General features: G+C 34.5%; 1 protein-coding gene across 1 annotated transcript in view; it reads left to right on the top strand.

Annotated features, from left to right (window-relative positions):
• Positions 1-440: 440 nt before the first annotated feature.
• Positions 441-24,637, top strand: part of LOC138696816 (tumor protein D54) — a 99,432-nt gene continuing 75,235 nt past the window's right edge. The window contains exon 1 of the mRNA XM_069822243.1: positions 441-600. Within this exon, the coding sequence (XP_069678344.1) occupies positions 582-600 (19 nt within the window). The 5' untranslated portion in view covers positions 441-581. The remainder of the gene's footprint in view (positions 601-24,637) is intronic.

The raw sequence follows: 24,637 nt of genomic DNA, 5'->3' as shown, positions 1-24,637 counted from the left end.
GCTTGGGCTGATTACCTGGTTGGGTTTTTTCCGAGGTTTTCTCCAACCATGAGGTGAATTACTGTCATTTTTTTTCTCTACTCTGTAATTACATTGTTGAGTGGATTAAATAAATAAATAAATAAATAAATAAATCCCATCTCGCTATCACCAATCTCATCGACGCTAAATAACCCAGTAGTTGATACAGAATCGTTAAATAACCAACAAAAAAAAATAAAACTGTTGTCGGTTCCCCTATTATGTGGCCAATTTCGCCTTCATTTTTATCCCTTCCACTAATTTCGTCAGAACCGCGGTTATCGGAACATTATTCCATAGCTCTTCATAAATACAAACCATAAAATCACAGATAAAACTATGATTATATCCTTCGTCGCTTTTGTTTTCTGTAGAAGTTCTGGTAGACACCGTGAGAGGGCAGTAAATATTGGAAGTGTTGCCGGTTAATTTCCAGTCGGCAAGCTTATCTAATTACGTTACAATCTTTGGCGACTACACGTCAGTCGTGAACTGTGGAGAAGAAAGTGTAGTTCAGCGTGATTTTACCATTCATTGCTTCATTGTCTTTTAACTTCAACATGAGTTCAATTACAACAGGTACAGTTGTGTATATTATATATATTGTACTATGTTGTGCCATATTTTTTATATATAGTTGCAACTGATAATGGATCGTGGTGAATAACTCTGTGGGCGAAATTGTTTGCGTTGAAGAGTTCGGTCAGTTTCAACGAAGAAGTTAAAAAACATCCACGACATGTCTGGTATTCAGATGCATAGGTTAGGTTTTGATGAATGTCAAACATATTATTCTTGCCTTTGTCAGCCTACGTATGTTACGTTGACTAGATTACGACAGATGCAACTTATTTGTTAAAAGGTGATTCACACTGTCCCTTAGTATAAATATTCACTGTTAACTATATATTTCATGTTAATAGTAACTTGGTAGTTTGATTCTTAAAATGAGTCGAAACAAATTCGTATACAAAGTTATATGTGTGTCTCTTTATCGCTTTGTTGATAACTAAGCTTACGCCCACTCAAGAAAGCTTTCATTTTTTAGAAATTAAACATTCATAACAATTCTTGAGAAAATGTACGCACGAAACAGGCATAATAACTACTATTACGTTTGCCTTGAAATCACTGAAGTAACCTACTTGGTTGTATAAAATTTGACATCGGTTATGGAGGAAACTAGGGAAATCCAATATTCATGGAGTAGAGATTATTATAAAAGTTGTATGTATGTGGACACTAATGTGACATGTTTGAAAGATGATCCAAAGTGCCACTACATATATTCAATGAAATTTAATGAATTTCGAAAAACATTAGCCATTTTTTTTACCTACAAGTGACGTGACGTGTGTCATGGTGTACAATAAATAATAAAAATAAATTACATTTTATTCAGGACAGCACATACAAAATATCAAAGAAAATCGTAATAGCATGTTATGAAATACTGATTCAATAATTATGAGATCCAGTTTAATGTAACATAGGTCTATAATTTCGTTAAATTGTATACTTACTTATTTCACAGTCTACTTTGCTGGGATTTTCTTCAAAACTCTTTGGAAGTGCATTTTCACAATTAATCTAGCATTTGTTTCCTTTCTCCGGGAAATGCTAAAATTTCATACATTATATAGTTTAGATATAGGTACCAGTAGTATGATTTTGACTATCAAGAGCGAGTGTAGACATGCTTACTGTTATTGACTGTAATGTCATTTAATTACACCGTACCTATTTGAATTTTATGTTCACCTTATCTGTTTCGTTATCCTAGTGTCATATCAATTCAGTGAATGAACTTTAGTGTTTGGCTTCAAGAGTCATTACTGGTATTTGTGTTAAGCAACTTTCAGAAAGGTCTTTACATACCATTTAACAGTAACGAGTACACACATAAGTTTCAGATAATTTTTACGTTTTGTTGAAGATCTTCATGTACCGGTAATATAGGCTATGCAGTAGTAAGAATTCATCCAGTTAATTTTTCAGTTACGAACATGTAATTATTAATAAAATAAATAATTGAGACGTACGTATCGTATATAGCCTACTTTGTATAGTAGGCCTACTATAATTTAAGAATGTGATACCAAAACTCGCATAGTTAATTTGGTCATTTTTATGATTTATACATATACATTACATAGCTATATAATTTTGTATTTGAGACCTCTGTCATTATATTTTAAGCTTCTTTCTTCCAAAACAACGCCAGAAAGTTTGTGTTATTGTGCATATCACTTAAAAATTCACTCAGTCTGTAAACAGGTGGATTAAAAAACTAGCCCAGTCCTTTCATAAAAATGGACTTAACCCATTTTGGGATCACACTCTTCAATTGTAGGAAACATATTCTACCAGATGTATAATTTTTGGGCTGAGAGATTGGATAGACATTTTCGAAATGGCAGTTACTGTATTAGGAAGTTTTCGAATTTAGAAAATATAAAATGGAAAGAAACATGCATGAAAACAAATTAATTTTAATCTCCTAAAGAAACAAATATTACGCCATAACAATTAGTAGGATTTTACTTTTATATTAGCCTCTATAGTATGGTGTATCTATTCTAGAAATTTGATTTGTGACATTTGCATTGCATTTTTTCTGCTCATACTGTGACAAATATTTAATTTGATGGGAACAAAAATGAAAAACCACTATATGATATGCACTCTTGACATTAAAATCTTCCATCATTTGTGAATTTTAAAGAAATCTTGGCCTTAGTTTCATACCATTCAGTTTTGAAATCTTGTCACAGGTGGGACCAAAATTGGACATCAAGCATTACGCTACACTACGCCTATATGAAGTTTTATTAAAGTTCTGTGAAGTGCTTGGTAAAAGACGTTTAAAAAAACTTTCAAACTGATACAAGAGGAGTGTACTTCACCATGATCTGCATAAAATAAAAATAATTACATTTACATGCAAAATATAAATTATTAATAGTTGTCACAGGTGGGACATGGTGTGAATTATTCAATTTATCCTCTCTTATGTATGTCCAGAGGTTCACTGAAATCATAGAAAATGCAATAATCTCACACAGCTATTTCATTATTGGTTGGGGAAGGATACAAACAATTTGTTCACGTCTATATGTGACACATCAGATTCATCAGTTCTGAAACTTTCCCTGATTCACCAACTATTCACATGCACATTAATTATTTTCACATGACCATCATTGTACATTACTTTGGCAGATGGCCGCATACTTATGATTTGATATAGGGCCTACAATTTTTCTAGTCTTACTAATAAATTTTACTAGCACAAATGATTCTGGGTTAATTTCATGAGTTGATGATACTGTTGTTTCTGTACCATGCTCTTACAGTTTTCTGCACTAGTCATTTAGGCCTACACATTGACGGGAGAGGGGGCTTACACCTCAGACTGTTTGAGGGGGAAATGTGAGGAGGGGCTGTTGAGGTGGAACGAATTTGGAAGGATGGCGGGACTGGTCATTAGGGTGTTAGAGGTTAGGTTGGTTTGGTATAGGTGGGATCAGTGGGCTTGCAACTCATCTGAGGAGCGCACAATTGACCTCAGGTCGCGGTGCACAAGGATGTTCCCTCCCAACCTCATAGAGAGAGAGAGAGAGAGCTGTCCTATTGGTGTTATTTATGAGGTTCCAACCTGTTTTCGGATAGTTGACTAAACAACAATCCCATTAATAATTATTTATACTTATTTCAGTACTCGTGTGGAGCACCTCAGCAGTGGTGACGTCTTTGTAATCAGACCTATTTGATTAGGTATCTTTGGTCTTTCCAATTTCTTTTTATTGACAATAGAATAGTTTTTCTCAGACTTCCTTATCAAATCCCCTTAATTGCGAATGGACCTTCTCTTAAATTGTTAAGTAGGCCTATTCTAAATTTTTTTAGACCTTGAGAAAGACTCCTATTGCATTCATAATTGGGCCAGCTGTATTTTAACATTTAATGAGAGAACCATGGCTTGAAACTTAAAAATTCTTGTTGCAGTAGGGATGAGAACCATGGCTTGAAACTTCAAAATGTTTGTTGCAATAGGGGAGGGAGAGAAGCATTGCTTGAAAGGTCAAAATGCTTGTTGCAGTAGGGAAGGGAGAGAACCATGGCTTGAAACTTCAAATTTTTGTTGCAGTAGGGAAGGGAGAGAACCATGGCTTGAAACTTCAAAATTCTTGTTGCAGTAGGGGAGAGAACCATGGTTTCAAACTTAAAAATGTGTGTTGCAATAGGGGAGGGAGAGAACCATCGCTTGAAACTTCAAAAGGCTTGTTGCAGTAGGGAAGGGAGAGAACCATGGCTTGAAACGTCAAAATGCTTGTTGCAGTAGAGGAGGGAGAGAACCATGGCTTGAAACGTCAAAATGCTTGTTGCAGTAGGAGAGGGAGAGAACCATGGCTTGAAACGTCAGAATGCTTGTTGCAGTAGGGAAGGGAGAGAACCATGGCTTGAAACGTCAAAATGCTTATTGCAGTAGGGGAGGGAGAGAACCATGGCTTGAAACGTCAAAATGCTTATTGCAGTAGGGAAGGGAGAGAACCATGGCTTGAAACGTCAAAATGCTTATTGCAGTAGGGGAGGGAGAGAACCATGGCTTGAAACGTCAAAATGCTTATTGCAGTAGGGAAGGGAGAGAACCATGGCTTGAAACGTCAAAATGCTTATTGCAGTAGGGGAGGGAGAGAACCATGGCTTGAAACGTCAAAATGCTTGTTGCAGTAGGAGAGGGAGAGAACCATGGCTTGAAACGTCAAAATGCTTGGTGCAGTAGGGGAGGGAGAGAACCATGGCTTGAAACGTCAAAATGCTTGTTGCAGTAGGGGAGGTAGGAGCTACTGTGGATACTTTTTCCTTTATATCTGATTTCGGTAATTTCATAAAGCCGTATTTTATCCAAGATGGCGACCGGAAATCCTAAAAGGTACTACCAACTTTACAGTTTTTGAGGTTGGAAATATGCTACATTTGAGAGATTCATCCTTTCGTAGAAGTAAAAATATTCTTCCTTTTTATACATAGTGTTCCACTAATGAGAATGCATTTGAAAAAAAAAAAAAAAGAGAGAGAGAGAGAATGTACTCCGGTGTCACAATCTTAAAGTTAATTTGTGCGGTCTGTACTAACGCCATAATAACAAATCTTAGGTCTAAAGACTAATGTGTAGTAGTGAAAGGTAAATCAAAGCCATATAGATAATATAGAATCATAGTGCGAAATAAGTTCAATATCTACTTTCTCCACTTGAGATTAGTAGGTACCATACAGAGAAAAAATTAATCAAGATGATGTATCTTAAAAGGAATAAGCATTCGAACTGATAAAAATGTAGAGAGAGAGAGAGGGGGGGGGGGAATTTCTCTTTGACAATATAATTTTTTTTTTTTTTAAGTATTTGTATGAATTAAAGCATATTCGTTTTTAAAGTTTCTTCTGATGTTACGTACTATTATTATTATTATTATTATTATTATTATCATCATCATCATCATTATTATTATTATTATTATTATTATTATTAATTTTAATTACCGTATTATGACACCTGACTTTTTGGTACCATGATCATTCCTTCTATCCTACCTTATGACTTAACAGGTATGGCTACTAGATAAATTCACAAATCAATTACAAAATCGTATTATGAAAACAGTAGAAAAACGTTTATGGAAACAAAAGCATACAGTATTTCTGGCAAAGTTAAAAAAAAAGAGTGTAAACTGTAAAATGTTTTAATACAATATCTTTAGGCCATTCGTTATCTCGTGAAATTCCATGCAAGCGCTGTAGCTTATAGTAAAACCTTATGGTGTGAGTAAGTGAGCGAGCTGGCTACAAGTGGAAGCGTAGCGAGGGAGAGAAGCTTCCCAGTTTACTTACGTCTTCCCCTCACGCGCAGGAAGGTTTCACGAGATAATGAATGGCCTATACAGTTTTTATATTAAATCATAACGAGCTCACTGTAGCAAATTCACTCTAGAGCAGAAAATGTTTTGACAAGAGCACAGAAAATAAAAGTAAGTTTTCAGAAATGCAGTTTCATGAAAAATATCGCTAATCAGTCTGGTGTGGTACGTAACGTAGTAATAATATTAAAACATTGTATTCAGAGAGGAGAATTTTCGTTCCCCGGTTGGGAATGAACATAGGAATGCAGAAGTTGGTGGTGGGGAATCCAGAACGAGGGAAATTCCCCGGCTTCCCCCTTCAGTTTCGAACACTGAAAACAATGACCGTATATGGGAAGGTCGTCACTGCGCACGTTTTGATGACTGTAACTGGTTCATGTCCCCCCCCCCCCGCGAGTTCAGTTACAAGCAAAAAGTCGTATTATTTTTTTGTGTCATAGTAATTTTATTAGTGAACATTACTGAAATCAGTTTTGTATTCGACATACTGTACAGAGTTTAACTAGCATAAACTAGTTTCATCCCTTATAACGGTAAGATTTTATAAAGAAATATTTTGAAAATTCGTGTAATATGACAAGAGCGTCTCAACCGAATGATAACAGGCATTTCCCATATTTATTCTGCGTTTAATTTCCTCCCGAGTGGCATTTGTTTTTGTTACTGTTGCTTCAAGATATTTGAACTTTTCTACCTTTTCAAAGGAAAAATTTTCAATTTTTATATTTCCATTTCGTACTATGTTCTGGTCACGAGACATAATCATATACTTTGTCTTTTCGGAATGTACTTCCAAATACACCACTTTACTTCCTTCAAGTAAAATTCCCGTGTTTTTCCTAATAGTTTGTGGATTTTCTCCTAACATATTCACGTCATCCACATAGACAAATAGCTGATATAACCCCTTCAATTCCAAACCCTCTCTGTTATCCTGGACTTTCCTAATGGCATAATCTAGAGCAAAGTCAAAAAGTAAAGGTGATAGTGCATCTCCTTGCTTCAGCCCACATCAGATAGAAATGAGACATATTTTAATTAGTCGAACTAGTTTCTTGGGAATTCCAATTTACTTGTTACAGTAGTTCACAACTTTCGCTTAGTGATTTATATTTAGAGCCTACAGCATTTCTTATCGCTGTGCATAAATAAACAGTGATACTGTTTGAATTTATCTTAGCTTGAAGTTCTTTATTTTTGTTTCACGTCCAGGTGGTGCATGAAGGGAAATTTAATCGTCAGTCCACCGCTGTGGAATAACGGTTAGTGTGGCTGACCATGAAACGAGCGCGCCCGGGTTCAAATCCTGGTTGGGACAAGTTACCTTGTTGAAGTTTTTCTGAGTTTTCTCTCATCCCATTAAGAGCAAATGCTGGGTATCTTTCGGCGCTCTATCCGGACTCATTTCGCTGGCGTTCAGAGGCCTGCATCGGACGTTTTCGCTCGAGTGCCAAGTAGTTCATAGCATAATCCGATAGGTAGCGCACATGCATGATGGGTAAAATTGTCGCGAGCGATAAATCCTCGAACGGTGTAAGCCGAGCGTTAGACATTCGTTCTTGTTACAGTGATGAACTGTGTAGTAACAGCATAGATGTTTATTCAAAACTTTGCAGTGTTTAACTAACCTCTCCATAGTAGTACAAAACTTGCTTTAAAATGTAATATAAACTAGTGGCTTGTGCAGCAAATTCTGCTGCAAACTAAGTTCGTTAGACGTTCAAATAACAATTTTTCAGATTTATTTTCAATGAAGAATACTTGTCTTTTTGATAGTTATTTGCTTCCATAATAATGAAGCATACTCCCTCTGAATGGATTTTTTTAGACCAAATACTTTTTCTTAAATCTATCCAACTTCAGTTTTTGAGTTTCAACGCGAAAACACAAGTATCAATGTCAGGACGATAGTAGTAGCTATTTCAGGTCATTGTGGATTGTAGGCAAAAGTTTAAAAAAGTCAGGTTTGCTAAGCTTTCGAACAATAGCATTTTCGTATAGCTGCTGCATGTAGAACTTGAAATCTAGAGCGTAAAATCATTTTATCCTACTAAGAGATCTTGCTGAAATGATCTGGAGGCTACAAAATTTTCTAGGCCTCTTATTTTATCAGTAAGTAATACCTTTTTATCTTTCCTTAGGAACTGTGATTTTTGTGCTCTCTCGAGCCAATACTGAAGACAGTGATTCCGCCATTAAGTATATGAAAAAGACCCAATCCCAAAAATATTTGATTTTTAATGACAATATTATTATCTTAAGTTTTGTAGTTATATATAGCAGTCACTCAGTAAATTATAGACATAAAGAACTAAATTAAGATATTCTCTACATTTACTTACATAACCTCAAAACGTTTCACTTTCGTGTCATCAATATAGCATCAATATTATGTACAATTAATGAAGAATAGACGCATCATGATACTAACTATAATAGTATTTAATTTCTAATGGTAATAATGTCATCAACCCCCCCCCCTCCAAGTTTCGTAGATTTGAATATCCAATACACAGCTGTACTCAGAAAATTATACACTGCAGAATCAGTTTTTAATAACAAATTGAATTGAGCTCTAAATATGTCGGCAATCCTGCAGGTCATGGCCTTCGTGTAATAGCCTATTGTTTATTGTAGTGTGTGTTTTGTTCTGAAATTCAATCAAGTAGGCCGTGATTCAATAAAATTAGTTCTCAAAACTGACAACAGATGGATTTTGGAAAATAGGAAAATTGACATTTCACTGAAAACTACTACTTTTCCGAAAAACTTTGGATGCCAGGCATGAAAATGAGGGGTCACTCATTAAAATCCGTTCAGCCGTTTTCCCGTAATTTCCATTACCAGTTCAAATTATATAATTGTATATAGATGTTGTAGGTAAATGATTTTTTTTTTTCCACACAGGAGTGATTCTGTTTTTGCCACATCTGATAGATGTTATTGGATGTAAATGTAATTGTTATAAACGAAAAACACAATCACGATAATGCAAGAACTATATCAAGTTTTCTAGTAATAATAATAATAATAATAATAATAATAATAATAATAATAATCACTAATAATTAGTGTATCAATCTTTACGTCTGTAACAGTTGTGCAGCATGATTATTCGTTTTATTATATTTTCTGTGACGTTATCCCTGTACTAATATTGTTATTAATCTACTGTATCAATAATATTTTGTAAAACGTTTCTACATTGTCGCAGTATATAGGCGGAACACTGTATGGACCTGTCATATTATATATGTGGTAAATCAAATATTGAATAAGTATTAATTAGCAATAATAACTGTATATCGACGTTTTTCATACTATTTTATTTATAACTTCATGTTCCTGTTTTGGTACGTTCCATTGACTGTTCCATTAAACGTTTGTCATAAACACAGAAAATAAAGCGTTACTTTTACCATGTGAGCAAAACACATGTGTATCTTAATCTGTCGCCTTCCATACAAGATAAGACATGTCGGTGAGATGACCTTGTACTGTGCTTCTATTTATTACGAGCGTATCACGACCGATCTTATCTCACTCGAGGGTGCGACACTCGACCTAGTTCAAGCGAGCGATTTAACTCCAATGCAGCACTCTGCTGGCGTTATCACCTTCATTTCATACAGACGCCAGATAGCCATAGCAGTTGATAAAGCGTAGTAAAATAACCAATTAAAATATTAATCGTACGATAATCAGTGCTAATACTTAATATTGGAAACATTTGCCTTGACCAATAATAATCTACTACGTGACTACTTAAATTTAAATGACTGAGGGAAACCAGGAAGGAGGGTTGCCAGTTGCGTATCGGAAAAATGTGTCTTTCCCCGCCCCCAGTTACCTTCTGGAGATTTTCTAATAAGGTACTTCACCTCCGGCATTGCATGGTTGTTGAGGCCAGACTATGAAGATTGAAAATATAATTAAATTTTAAAATGTCTGAAATTTAGCGACTCTTTAATAAGCTCTCAATTTTCTGCTCTGCGTAGATGCAAGAGCTATCAGCTACCACGATGTTGCCTACCTTGAATAAATTCTGTTCACCCGAATGCCTCCCCTTTCTAAAAAAAACATGGTCGGTGCCGTCACCCGCAGGGGCGGCAGAAGAGTGGGCCGACCGAAGCCGCCGGGTGTGTTGTACATAAGCTCAAACCTATGATGTTACGTATTATACACTAGATTAATAACTTAAGGGTTTAGGTACAGCTTACAGCAGTAATATTTTCGAAATATTCAGCATATTTTTTCTTCATTACTTTATCTTCACTGTATCTGTACTGTATCTTCTGTATTCACTCATTAAAGCGACTGAAGCACTTTCTTTCTGATGAATTAAAATTAATCCTTGTACAAACACTCGTGATGCCACACTTCGACTACTGCGATATTATATTAAGTAACCTAAATGCAAATTTGAGCAGCAGGCTACAACGTGTGCATAATGCGTGCGTCCGTTATATTTGTAATATTCGTAAGTATGATCATGTTTCCCCGTCTTTCCAAACTCTGTCTTGGCTAAGGCTAAGCGATCGACGAGCCCTGCATTCTCTTGTTCTCTTATTTCAAATTCTGCTCACCGCTACCCCAATCTATTTGGCTTCTCGTTTTCAAAATTTATCCGCATATCATCAGCAAAGTATAAGATCTCATCAGAACAATTTACTCATTATACCCTACCACAAGACATCTTTATATTCTTCATCTTATACAGTTTCAGTTGCTAGAAATTGGAACTCGCTACCGAGTGATGTAAGGGGTTTTGGACATTAACTTCATTTAGGTCAAAATTACATAAATTCTTACTTAACAAATTAATTGCTGATTAATATTTATTACATATTATAATGAAACTAACATCTGTCCTTTCCTATTATTATCATTACTTTCTCTAAATAGATTTACAAAACCTCTAATGGCAATTACATTAATATTCTCATTATAGAAATATATTTTAGATTATATATATATATATATATATATATATATATATATATATATATATATTCCTGTAACATAGTTCTAGTAAGCTTATATTAAATTAATTTTCATCATTTTACTAGCTATCTCAAACCTCAAATTAATTATAATTGATTGAATTAAATTAGCTCATAAATTAAGTTACTACTTTACCTTATAGGTTTATCTAAATTTAAATACATATGTAGTCTACTAGTCGTTAACTTAACTGAAGAATATTGCTGGAGAACCTTTTAAGTGTAGTGTAAATATTCGTAATTTAAATATGTATTGTATTGATTAATGCTGGTTGAGTGGAAGAGAAGGCCTTATGGTCTTAACTCTGCCAGCGAAAATAAAACATTATTATTATTATTATTATTATTATTATTATTATTATTATTATTATCATCATCATCATCATCTTGTACAATAATGAAAATTGATATGTTTAAAACATTGCCCTTCTGCTATATGTTTTTTTTTCTCCAAAATTCATTTCACTGTGCAGTGATGAAGCGTTTCCCACATAACTCAAAAACTATCCAGCATTCTGTGGTGAATTTTTTTTGTGTGTATTTATACATGTCATATCTACAATATGATGCAAGATCACTCCCCTACCTTTGATAGATTGTCTGATAAAAAATAAATTCGTTTAAAAATGGTCAAATATCAGTATTTTCTTCCAACACAAAATAAAAAAAAATATATATATATATATTATTTATTAAGGAATGTAGTTGAAAGAGCATGATATTGTAAATGAGTTTCAGCAATAAAACAAAAGAGAGAGAACATGAAAAAGTGAACAAGTTTATGAGGTATGAAGGAAATGCTTCATCACTGCACAGTGAACTGCCACCATTTTTAATTTTGAAAAAAAAAAAAAAAAAAAAAAGTAATTTTTTTTAAATCGTAAAAATATTTTTTTCATATAACAGAAGGACGGTGTTTTACACATATCAATTTTCATTATTGTACAAGAAGCAGTAGTGGAGGAAAAAAATGTTGAATATTTCCAAAAAATTTACTGCTGTAAGCTATACCTAAGCCTTTAAAAGGGTAGCAACACCGGCGTAGCTCAGGTGGTAGGTAGTCTCTTTAGTCTGTCGATCCAAGATTCGCTTGGGCGTGGTTTCCATTCCTGCTTGCGTTGATTAACTAGTTGAATTTTTCAAAAGTTTTCCTCAATCGTAAGGCGAATGTTAGGTAGTCTCGAATCCTCGGACTCATCTCGCCAAAAAGGCCGTTCATTTTACTTCCTTCGGCGCTAAGTACCGGTAACTTAGTAGTTGATACAGCGTCGAATAACCCAAAAATAGCATATTTAAGATTGTTCGAGGAAGTGCTAATTCACATCGTATTCCGTCGTCTTCGCTTCAAAAAATAAAATTAAAATTGTTTGCCAAAACCTCGATTACCTAATCAATACATTCAATTTTTTTTCTTCTTCAGAATTTTGTGCTTATAATACTGAACAAATGTACTGTTTAGCTTTGAACTTTTCCATAAAAATCCTAAATATGAAGATTACACAGAAGCATTTGAAGGAGTGAGAATGATAAAGTTCAAAGCCACACTTTTAACAAAAATAATTGTTTGTGCGAGTTCATTTCTTACACATATGAGGAAGCAGCTAGTAAATATTTTTAAAATTACTCAACAAATGACGTAAGTATATGCCAAAGAAATTATGATACCGCACCTAATAGCATTCGACTCTAAACCTTTAACACACTCTCCTGTAAAATGTCTGTGTAACGTAGGCCTATACCATCCTTACCCCTTCATTTCATAATAGACCTACTAGCCGAAATATTTTACCTCTTTTACTACAACCAAATATAGTACAAAATCTCGGCAAATTTATTGTTCATATTATGAAACAGTATTATACAATCAATTTATTAAAATAAATCCAGAATTATGTAATCTTAATAACATTTCCAGTAAGATAATTAAATATTATATTTCTTTCAATTGGAACTGCCCATTATTTCATTTTTCGTAAAAGTGTGTGTGTGTATATATATATATATATATATATATATATATATATATACATACATATACATACGTGTTCTGCCCAAGGGAAGGTCTTTCACTGCAAATCCAGCATTCTCCAATCTTTCCTATTTCCTGCCTTTCTCTTAGTCTCCGCATATGATCCATATATCTTAATGTCGTCTATCATCTGATATCTTCTTCTGCCCCGAACTCTTCTCCCGTTCACCATTACTTTCAGTTCATCCTTCAGTAGGCAGATTCTTCTTAACCATTGATCCAGCGAATTCCTTTTTTTCTTTCTGATCAATTTCAGCATCATTCTTTCTTAATCCACTCTTTCCAACACAGCTTCTTTTCTTATTCCGTCTGTCCATTTTATACGCTTCTTTCTTCTCCATATCCACATTTCAAATGCTTCTATTCGCTTCTTTGTAATGTCCATGTTTCTGCCCCATACAATGCCACACTCTACACAAAGCACTTCACTAGTCTCTTCCTTAGTTCTTTTTCCAGAGGTCTGCGGAAGATGCTCCTTTTTCTATTGAAAGCTTCCTTTGCCGTTGCTATCCTCCTTTTTTCGTATGTATATATTTCTTTTTTTAAAACTAATTTTCCTTAATTTGTACTTAAAATGTTAATTACATCACTTAATTTCTAGTAAGATATTATTTCTCTTAGCTTTTTTAACGTATGTCTTGTTTCTTAGATATCCAGGACTCAGAACCTGTAGAGCAACATTAAATTTGTAACTGGAGGTGAATCTGTACCACAGTTCCTTGATACTCGATCCTACAAGTTTGAAAATTAAAGCTGAAAATACAACACAACAAAAAGTTAAAACACTTAAAAAACATTGAAATTTTTTACACTTAATTTTTCTTGGTTGGTTATTTAACGACGCTGTACCAACTATTAGGTTATTTAGCGTTATGGAATTGGTGACATTGTAGGTTATTTAGCGTTGATGGAATTGGTGACATTGAGGTGGTGTTTGGCGAGTTGAAGCCGGGAATTAGCCATGAATTACCTGGCATTCGTCTTACAGTTGTGTAGAACCTAGAAAAAAAATGCAGCCAGATAATCAGTCCAAGGAGGAATCGAATACACGTCCGAGCGTAACTCGAAACAGAAGGCAAATGCATTACCCCTGAGCTACGTCGGTGGTTATGTAATATGTTCCACGTCTCACTGGTCACGTATTAGGCCTATTTAAGACACAGATAGGGAATTTTTAGTTTTAATAATTTTTTTTCTGGTGAGTTCCGCACCTTGACTATTAAGTTGAAACTCTGGAGTTCATTCACACGTCTTACATGTGACCGGAACCATTCTGGGAGAACTGTTGTAATTCTGAATCATTCACAGTACAGTGCAATATGTCTATTTCCTTGAGAATTATTCCTTTTGACTATCGCTATTGAGGGATTTTCCAACCCCACAACTGGGTCTATTGAAATCCATGCTTTACCGGGGTGAGAATTACTTTAAAACCTATTGGTATAAAATATTTTTAAATGGTGGAAAAATAAAGTTCTGTAAAACGTAAAACAGAGATGGATACAGAAGCGTAAGCAAGGGGGGTTGCCGGATTTGAACCCCTCTCTTTGAACTTTAAAAAGGGCGTATTTAGATTTGAGTATTTTTTTAAATCTATAATCGTTTTCCCTTCTTTCATTTTTCACTGTCAGAGTGACAAAATGTACATCGACATAAGGCATAGTCCTACCCCTCCTTCAATATAATCTCTGTGCTTGGTGCTACGGCACGTTTGAATTGTAACAATGCTATCTCTATTATAAAGGAACCTACAAACTAGTACCGACCTTGTAATAGAATGAAGCCGACACAATAGAAATTTAAGTTATTTGTTAAAAATTGGATGGCTGTGAAAAAAAAATACGTTTCAATGATTTTATAAGGGTATTCATGAATATGTTTTATTAGAACATACAGTGTAATAATAATAAATATGCCGTAGCATTATAATACTACTAATAATAGTAATACACAAAATTTAAAATACCAGTAATGTAGATAGTAGGTATACAATTTTAATAATGACCCCCCCCCCACCCTTAACAAAATTCTGGTACGCCACTGGGTGGATATACCATAGTATCCCATACATTTTGATATAATCAAAGTCTAGTGTCTAATCCGTCGTTTACACGAAAAGAAAGAAGAAAGAGAACCCACTAAAAGCTAAAATATCGATAAAATACCTAGCCCTTTTTTCAAAAGTATCGATCCTCTCGAAGTATGAAAAGTATTAAGTACCCAACTCGCAATGTTTCGTAAAAACTTTGCTATTCTACAAGTAAGCCTAACCTGAAAATGTTGCCTTTATTTGCCATGTAATCGTCATAATGGTACGAGATACCATAGTAAGTAATAAAGTTTCTTAATGTCTGATTTCATCTTCCAAAACTATTTCTCTAATTTATCGTTTCCCTTAGAATGTTATGTTTCTTTCTGTTGCATCCATCAGATCGGTTTTGCAGTGAAAAGATATCTCAGTAACCTGAAATGCAACTCTTTAACTTTATTAAACACTTATTCTTCGTGCGTGAGTGTTCTCATGAAATTTAAGGATGTTACTAAAGTCAAGGTCATTCAGTAAACTAGAAGAATACAATGTGAGTTCCGTGTGAAACTTTGCTTCAACCTTTTATGTATCTAATATTCGTATGTGCGTGTCTGTATGCGAGTGTAACATTTTCATTGTCCATTTTCCCTCAGTAGCATTTTGTAGGTGTCTCGTGTGTGTGTGCGTGCGTGCGTGCTATTCGGGTTTAGGTCTGCACTTTACTCATACTATGAATTACAGCTTTAAAACAAATTAGAATTAGATTGAGTTAATTTCATGGTTCTGACTACGATATATTTTAGCTTATTTATTAATAAACTGTTAAAAATTAGTGGCTGCACAGTTCTAATTTTTTAACGAGAGCAATAGATAACATTATTGCAATTATTAAAAAATTACGTTTCCATATTTTTAACACAGTGAACGGGAAAGTCAAAACTTATTGTAGGTGTTTTGTACAGTATAAATATATTGATGAAATATGAGATCTTAAGTTCTTTGCATTGTTTAGGTTATTTTCCAATACTGAACATATACATTTTAATTCATTCCGCATTTTAAAAACGTTGGTGTATTTTTAAAACTATGAATTAATCGAAAATAAAATAAATTAACATACAATGCAGCGCCATGCAATGCAATACAGCACCACACATGATTCAGAATTCCATACAGTGTAATAAAACACCACGCAATGCGATGATACAACATGATGCCATGTATTAATAATAATAATAATAATAATAATAATAATGATTTATTTTAGCTGGCAGAGTTAAGGCCGTAAGGCCTTCTCTTCCACTCAACCAGCAATTCTCTTCCACTCAACCAGCACAGTATCATACAGTGCTTTATAATACAGTACCACATAATATAATATAATACAACACTATATTCATTCGTTCATTCATTCATTCATTCATTCATAATGTTCTGCCCAAGGGCAGGTCTTTCACTGGAAGCCCAGGATTGTCCAGTCTTTCCTATTTTCTTTATTACTTCCTCAATATAAAGGATGATACAGTGTAATTTTTACATACGAGTTAAGTCATCTATAATGACATGTACAGTACGATTATTTAGTTCTGACAGTCGCCGGCGATCTGCGCCTGGGTCAGGCGAGCCCATTTAGTTACGCCAAGGGGTGTTTGAGTTATTCACTTGCTTGCCTTCGGAGCGATCGGATATCATGCGTGCGGTAGAGCGGTATGTTTCCAGTACAATTAAGCTGTACTGCATTCCTTTACCGACCGATCGCCCTTATCTCTACTCCGGAGCTCTCCTCACTCCTCCTATTACTTCCCCTCTTTCGCGTCGCTGAGCTGTCAGGACTAAATAATCGGTCTGTAATTTTATTATTCTCTGCAAGTCTGGTCAGTTCGTAACGCTCAACATGTAAATACTTTCGTAAACAGCATAATAAGTAATGGAATAAAAATTCCTTTCAGATTCAAAATCTACATTATAGTACAAAAATATTTAACTATTTTTCTCTAAAATAATTTTTTCTGCGTACAAATGCCATGACAAAAATGTCAGTAGTAACGGCGCGTTTTCTCCGACTCTACGGCTTGGTCAGTAATAGGCGAGACTTTGCGTGTAGTTGCTGTTAAGACTAAGTCTATATCAGTGTTTAAATAAGATTTGTTTCTGTTATGGCAAAATCATCAGCACAAAGACAATGTGAATTTAGGCAACGTATAGGCCTAAAGGAGCACGACCGATATGAAGAATGGAAAGAAAAAGAGAAAGTCTGAATTAGGAAGAAAAGAGCTGCATTCAGAAAAACTGAAGGTGGAAGAGAACAACTTAAAGCAAAGAATAAAGAGCATAAACGAGCTCAGAGATTGAAAGACAAATTGAGAATAGCTGAGGGAGGTAATTGTCTAGCTGAGAGCGATGAACTATCTTGAGATCTGCATATCAGAAATGAATGTTTTGTTCCTCAGACACATCGTATGAATCAATATATTAATCAGTCAGCCCGTCTATGTTTATTATTTTAGCTGTTTTCAATCCTTATTAAAGCCAAAATAAAGGGTGCGGCAAAACATCCTCCCTAATTTAAAGTTTAAATAAAGAACAGATGGATCAAAATAAGGAAACTGTATTAATATGAATTGTATCTAAACAGTGGGAAATTTAGGTTTACATGCGTTGCCATAGCGATATCAAATGACATGCGCAAAACAACAAGAATTGAATAGGACATTGAATACACGAAATTGACATTCAATTAGTGCAAATTGTAATCTGTAACGAATTCCAACTATGCCGTGGACGGGTGAAGAACATGCTTACGGTGTGGTATCGTTTCTGGTAAGTGGTAATTCCGTTGTCGCTGCTCGGATGTTTCCCGGACGTTTAATTTCTTCACGTGGCGACGTCCCCTGGCCAGCACGATCACAAGACCTTACACCCTGCAATTTTTTTCTATGGGGACATCTTAAGGCTGAGGGGTTCAAACATCGGCCGAGGACTTTTCCAGACCTAAGAAATGCAATACAGGAAGAAATTGGTCTTATTCCTCACGAAATGCTAACTTAGAGTGATTCAGAATTTCCGAAGTCGCATTCAACAATGCATTGATAGTGAAGGACACTATTTGAGAGACAAGTTATTCAAAAAATGAAAAATTCCCACTGTTAAGATATCATTCATATTAATAAAGTTTCCTTATTTTGATCCATCTGTCTTTTATTTAAACTTTAAATTAGGGAGGATGTTTTGCCGCACTCTTTAGAAGCGCTGTGAATTATAAAATTTCAATGACTAAAAGTGTTCATCCTTACCATGTTGTGTGTGATACCTAAAACAATTTATGGACGGCGTGAGTCAAACATACTATACAATATATAGCAACCAGTTGAACTGTACAAAAATATACTACATTGCACAGCAAGCAGATTAATTCAATTTAGAAGCCTGATACAGCGCAGAACAGAATTTTTTAATTACAGTTTGTCTTGATTCAAACAATTGTTTAAAAAAAGTTTGTATTTCCCATATGTTGTTGCATTTTCATTAAATTTTACACATTTTTAAACATTTCTTTTATGATATTATTCAGTTACAATTTTCTTGCACTTTTATTAAATTTCAACCATATTTACACATTTATCTAAAAATATGTCTTATTTTTATTAATTTCTTACGTGTTTAGAAAAAAATATTGTTTTTATTAAATTCTGCATGTGTAAGATTTCTCACAAAATGCTATATTGCAGTTTTTAAGTTTTATTACGTTTGACGATGAATTCCAATACTTCATAGTTCCGTCGTTACTCCATTATTTACATCTCTATAATGGACTCTGTAATTTGAGAAGGTAGTTAAATATTCAATTGCCTATAAAATTGCTTGTTTTCTGCGACCAATGGACACTGGAGTGTTGAGTCAACAAGAAATGTGATGCAAAGTTTACGGTCGTTGAGCCGTTAGCGGTGAAAGGGAGACAAAAAATTGTAAGCCATTGTAATCCCTGCTAGAGCTATGGGGCTGTGAGGGTAAAAAATTCAGTGCACTGTTCTGAATTCTAACGCGATTATCCCGGTATTACATGCACTACTGTTCCGTTCGAGAATGCAGTTTTATCTTTAAGCAGATATTCGTAGCATAAAACACTAGATAACTTTACTTCCGGATTTCTTCTTTTCTTCTTCTTCTTCTTGGTTTCGACTTTTTAAATCGTTTTTGGCTCCATATTGTACGCACCATCTCTTCTTTGGTCTATTCTGGCTTCTTCCGACTATGTTGGTATTTTAAAGCTAGTTTAGGAATTCATATATGTTGTCGCTAATTTTTGTTGTTTTGTTTATTATTTCATTCAATTCTATTTCTAATTGAGGGGTTTGCCGGAAAAGGGGCGTATACGTCAATATGGTGAATTAAGATACAGGCAGTCTAAGATTTTAAAACGCACCTGAATAAAATGTTATACAGATAGTGAACAAAATTATACATTAAATTTAAAATCTTAGCGAGTGTAAATGTTTTGTAGCATTTAGGCAATTTATATTATTAAATTTCCTTATATTTGTACCATATAAAACTTCGGTCTATACGCCCTTTATCCATATAATAATTTGCTTAGCGGATTTAATGTAGATTTCAGATTTAAATTTCACACGGAATTGAAACAAAGATACATTTTATGACATTTATTATCTACTTCTAAAGTAATTTATATTATTTCAGATATACTGAGTAGACATTAAGTACGCAAAGCAAAATCTCTGAATATAACAGAAAAAGAAAATCTCCATTTTGTGTGAAAATAAATAAATAAAATTTATTCTTTGTATAATCCTGATAACAATAAGCCCAAAAATCTTAATATTGTAACAAATCTCTTTATAGAACATAAAATATTTCCGTCTGAATTTACGAGTTTCATAAGTTTGTTTACTCTTAAAGCAAGGACAATAATGAACATAAAAAGCAGTCAAAGGAAACAACTGGACTGACTAAATTGATATATATATATATATATATATATATATATATATATATATATATATATATATATATATTTGCTTAGTCTCTACCAAGAGAAAACACACACAGTACAGTATGCTGTAACGCGCAGCACTAGCTCTACTTGTAGACTGACTGACTAAATCGCGCATGCACGCACGCACGCACGCACCCCTGTCCTGCAGGTATGTACAGTACAATCAAAATAAAATTTCGCTACTATAATTAGCGAATTATTCACTACATTTTAAACCGTTATCCCGAAGAAGGGCGTAGAGGTCTATCCGCCTTTCTTCCGGCAAACCCCTCAATTCTTGTTGGAAATCGATTTTTTTTGTTTAGTTTCGTGTAACCAGCTATTGATCAGAGGAATCTCAATTCTCCTGCTTGTATTCTGGATGTATGCCTTGCCGTTAATGTCCATATTTCTGAATCATATGTAACAGTTGGTACAATATAGCCATTATTTTATAGTCTTTCATTGCTTTGTGTTTAAATGTGCGTTTTAATGTTGTTATGTGGTTAAATTTATTTATTTTATTATTTATGTTAACTTGATATTTGAACTGTGCTCTATAGTCACGTTGTCCAAAGTTATTTAGCATCTATTGAAGGCCATTTTTTTTTTAATTCTTTGCTAGGTATTTCCATTTTAAATTCTTTGGCAAGATTGGTGAAGCAATACAGCATTATTTGCAAGTAATCCCTAATCTTCGTTTGTGGCCAATAAAATTTGATCGTCTGCAAACATCATAGTTTTAATTATTGTTCCTACCAATTGATTCCTACTTTCACTTTGATTTTTCAAATTATACGTCATCGATATACAAATAATAAAGTTGACTAAGGCAACCTTGTTTTACAACTTCCCGATTATAGCCTATTAAGTAGCCTATATAAAATAGAATACTCGTATGCTGCAAAAATCTATTTTGAAATGTTTATGGACATAATATATTCAGCAGCCTCATTATTGAGAAGTGAATTTATCGTTCGGTCTCTCAATCTGTCCGTCCGTTAATGTACAGGGACGAATTTTTTAATAGCAAAGAACTAATAGGCCGTTCTTCAGAGAATGCTGGATGTGGTACACAAAATTGTAAGAAAAATTAATGCAGATATGACATGATATGACAAATTAAAAATATACTTCGTTCCATAATGTCTGACAGACAATATAAACATTGACGGTAGAGAGAGGAAAAAGGATTGCTATTCAACCAATGGCAGAGGTCTCATTCCATGCTTATATTGAAGTTGGGTGGTGATAGATAGCCCAACTTCGAGACTAGCGTGAAATGTGACCTCTGCCATTGGTTGAATAGCAATTATCCTTTTTCCTCTCTCTCTCTCTCTCTCTCTCTCTCTCTGCCGGCAATGTTTATATTGTCTGTCAGGCATTATGGAACGAAGTATAGCATGTTTTTCGAACAGATATTGGATTCAAACGCGTGCTAAGTTAGGCTGCACTTGGGCATGGGTTCTAATCCCGCTTGAGCTGATAACGTGGTTGAGATTTCTCTAGCTTCTTCCCAACTGTAAAGCGAATGTCAGGTATTTGTATGACGAATCTTCGAATTTGTCTCACCAAATGTCACCTTGCTACTGTATCAACGATTCCATTGACGCTTGACCATGCTAAGTTAGGCCGCACTTGGGCATGGGTTCTAATCCCGCTTGAGCTGATAACGTGGTTGAGATTTTCCCTAGCTTTTTCCCAGCTGTAAAGCGAATGTCAGGTATTTGTATGACGAATCTTCGAATTTGTCTCACCAAATGTCACCTTGCTACTGTATCACGATTCCATTGACGCTTGATAGTACGGCATTTAGGCGTAATATAGCATAATAACCAATTTTAAAACACACTCATACTTGAGTTTTGTTGATTCTATTCGTGCCTTTTCTTTTTTTCTCCATTTTGTCTTTTTCCCTTTTTCTTTTTTTATTTTCCTCTTCTCGTTTTCCTTTTTCCCCTTTTCTATTTCTCCCTCTTTTCTCTTTCCTTCTCATTTTTATCTGTTCCCCTTTTTCATTTTTCTCCTTATCTCCTTTTTACTTTTTTCCCTTTTTCTCCTTTCCCTCTTTTCCCCCTCATCCTCTTTTCCCTTTTTTCTTTTTCTTTCCTTTTTCTCTTTTTTCCCCTTTTCCATTTTTGTTTTTCCCCCTTTTCTCTTTTTCCTTTTTCTTTTCCCCCCTTTTCTTTTTTATCTTTTCTCTTTTTCCCCCATTTTCTCTTCTTCCCTTTTCTTTTTTTCTCCCTTTTCTCTTTTTTCCCACTTTCTTTTTTTTACCTTTCCTCTTTTTTCTCTCCCCTTTTTATTTTTCCTATTTTTCCTCCGTTCACGGTTTTATCTTTCCTTTTCCTCTCCTCTTTTTTTCCCCTTCCCTGTTCTGTCTTTCCCTTTTTATCTTTCCCCCTCGTCTCTTTTTCCCTATTTATTTTTTCTTTTACTCTTTCCCCTTTCTCTTCATTTCCGTTTCTTTTTTCCCCCCTCTACCTTTTCTTTTGTTTTAGTAACGTCACTGCTTCTGAATTTGAAATGCCGATACCAAGATTTATTTTTAAATATAATTTCTTCGTAACAGACGAGAAAGGAAGAAACTTCAAATTTGTGATATAATTCGAAGATGCAGAATAAGTGAAATTTGTTTCGAAAATCAGTGTTATGTTCTTGTTATTTTGCTTTGAATGCACTTTATAAATATAATTAAGACTTGTTGACAGTTACAGCTATAAATAGACCACGTATTTAATTAAAATATCACGTAGTTAATTTGTGTTGTGATTTTAAGTACAAAATACTACCAGTTTAAAGTATGAATAAAAATATTGTAAAGTAATTATTACCAAAAACTCTTGTCTCTGTATACTTATAAGAAAATTACGGAAAAGAAATGGTCAGGGCCAATATTGTGAGTGATCGTCATTTTGTGTAATTTTGCTCCTTGATGACTGTCCATTAATTGTTCAGTAAAAGCAGTACTTTTTTTCCCTAATGCTCTTTTTGTTGATTTTTAATCATAGAACCGAAAAATGTGCGAATACCTATGTTTCAGCATAATTTTTATTTGAATTTCGCTTATACCTTAAAAGTCTTAGTTGGACGAAAATAATGTTAAAAACTATAAAGTTCCCATGCAGTGAACAGTAATCATCTCTCTGTTATAAAATATTCTACACAATGTTCCACCACCATTTTTCTCCAGAAGAAAAGCACTGAGTGAAAGTATATTTATTTTTTCCTGTTGAATTGATTTGCAGGTACTTAATATAAACAAAGTCCTTTCAATAGTTCATAAGAAATCGCTCTACACATAAACATTATGCCAAAAATACATTTTCATTGTCAAAAATCTGGAAATTGATTTTGTGTATTTGTTTTCTTTATGCATAGTATAATGAGAAAGGAAGAAGATGCGTTTGTTTTTCGCAGTTTATTTAATTATGTTGTTACGTATGATATTTGCCATTTCACATTCTAGTTGTTGTATGAGGATTTAGATTAGGCAGTTCAGGATGACATCACTTCTCACCGTTTCTTTCCGCCATTACCCCGTCACCTTTCTTATTCAGTTTTATGTTGACGTCACCATCGCTGGAGTCACTTCTTCTCCTAGACTAGGAGGATTGGACATGTTCTTTTTCTTTTAATTAAAACGGTACTAGGTAGTGCAGCAGTCTTGGTACTGCTTGTGAAGCACTCCTTCAGTCTCATTGTGAAAACCTGCATAAATTCCGCAGACCCGGCCTACTTACGTAGTCTGGCTACTGCTGCATGTCGTCATCTGTAACTATATTTTGTGTTCACATACAACCGCAACTACGATCACAATTCTTCTGGATTTTAAGAGCCATTTTAAGCTCTTTTTTTTTTTTTTTGCGTATTCTGCCATCCTTTCGTTCACCTACCAACAGAAAGATGCAACTAGACATCTTTTTCATGAGATATATTAAATTGATATGTTAATTGGCGTTGAAATGTGAGATAGTTTTTCACTTCATAACAATTTTTCTCCATACATCTCTTTTCTGTTGGTTTGTGTTTCACAATTGATGATTTACATCAGGACTATAAGAAGTCCCCCCCCCCCCTTTCGTATTTTCACATGCTTAAGGAATCATTTCAAAAGCTTCTAGCGGTAATTATCAATGACATTAAAAAAAAAACACCGTGGCACAATAGGCTGTATACTGTCGTGCCCGTGTAAGCAATTGGCGGCCCAGCAGTCGTCCGTTAGCAGGGCCACAGACGCGCCACTAAAATAGTGGCGTGACTGTGGCTCCGTCTGAAATCTACAATTTCATGTATCGCGACGGGAAGTGCCACTTTAGTGGCCGCCACCAGCAGCGAAGTCAACCACTCAGACCGTCTGCAGCGCCACTATTCTGTGGCTGCGGCTGCGTCTGAAGGCCCTCATTTATATCCATTATTCACAAGTCTCAGCGCTTCTGAAAGTGGTCTCGTTTGAAGCGGCTCTAAGTGATGTCAACATTTTATGAAATGCATGAGTATACAATGGTTTCCAACTGCTTTACTTGTATGTATGTATTTATTCACACTGCAATGGGTATATACCCGGTGGCAGTGATAACTAATTACACTCAACAATGACAATAATAAACTTGTTAATTAAAAATACAATTAATAATACCA

The sequence above is a fragment of the Periplaneta americana genome, chromosome 3 (genome assembly GCF_040183065.1).
Source record: "Periplaneta americana isolate PAMFEO1 chromosome 3, P.americana_PAMFEO1_priV1, whole genome shotgun sequence".
NCBI lineage: Eukaryota > Metazoa > Arthropoda > Insecta > Blattodea > Blattidae > Periplaneta > Periplaneta americana.
Note: the sequence above shows the minus strand (reverse complement) of the source record. Positions and strands in the feature narration are given on the sequence as shown.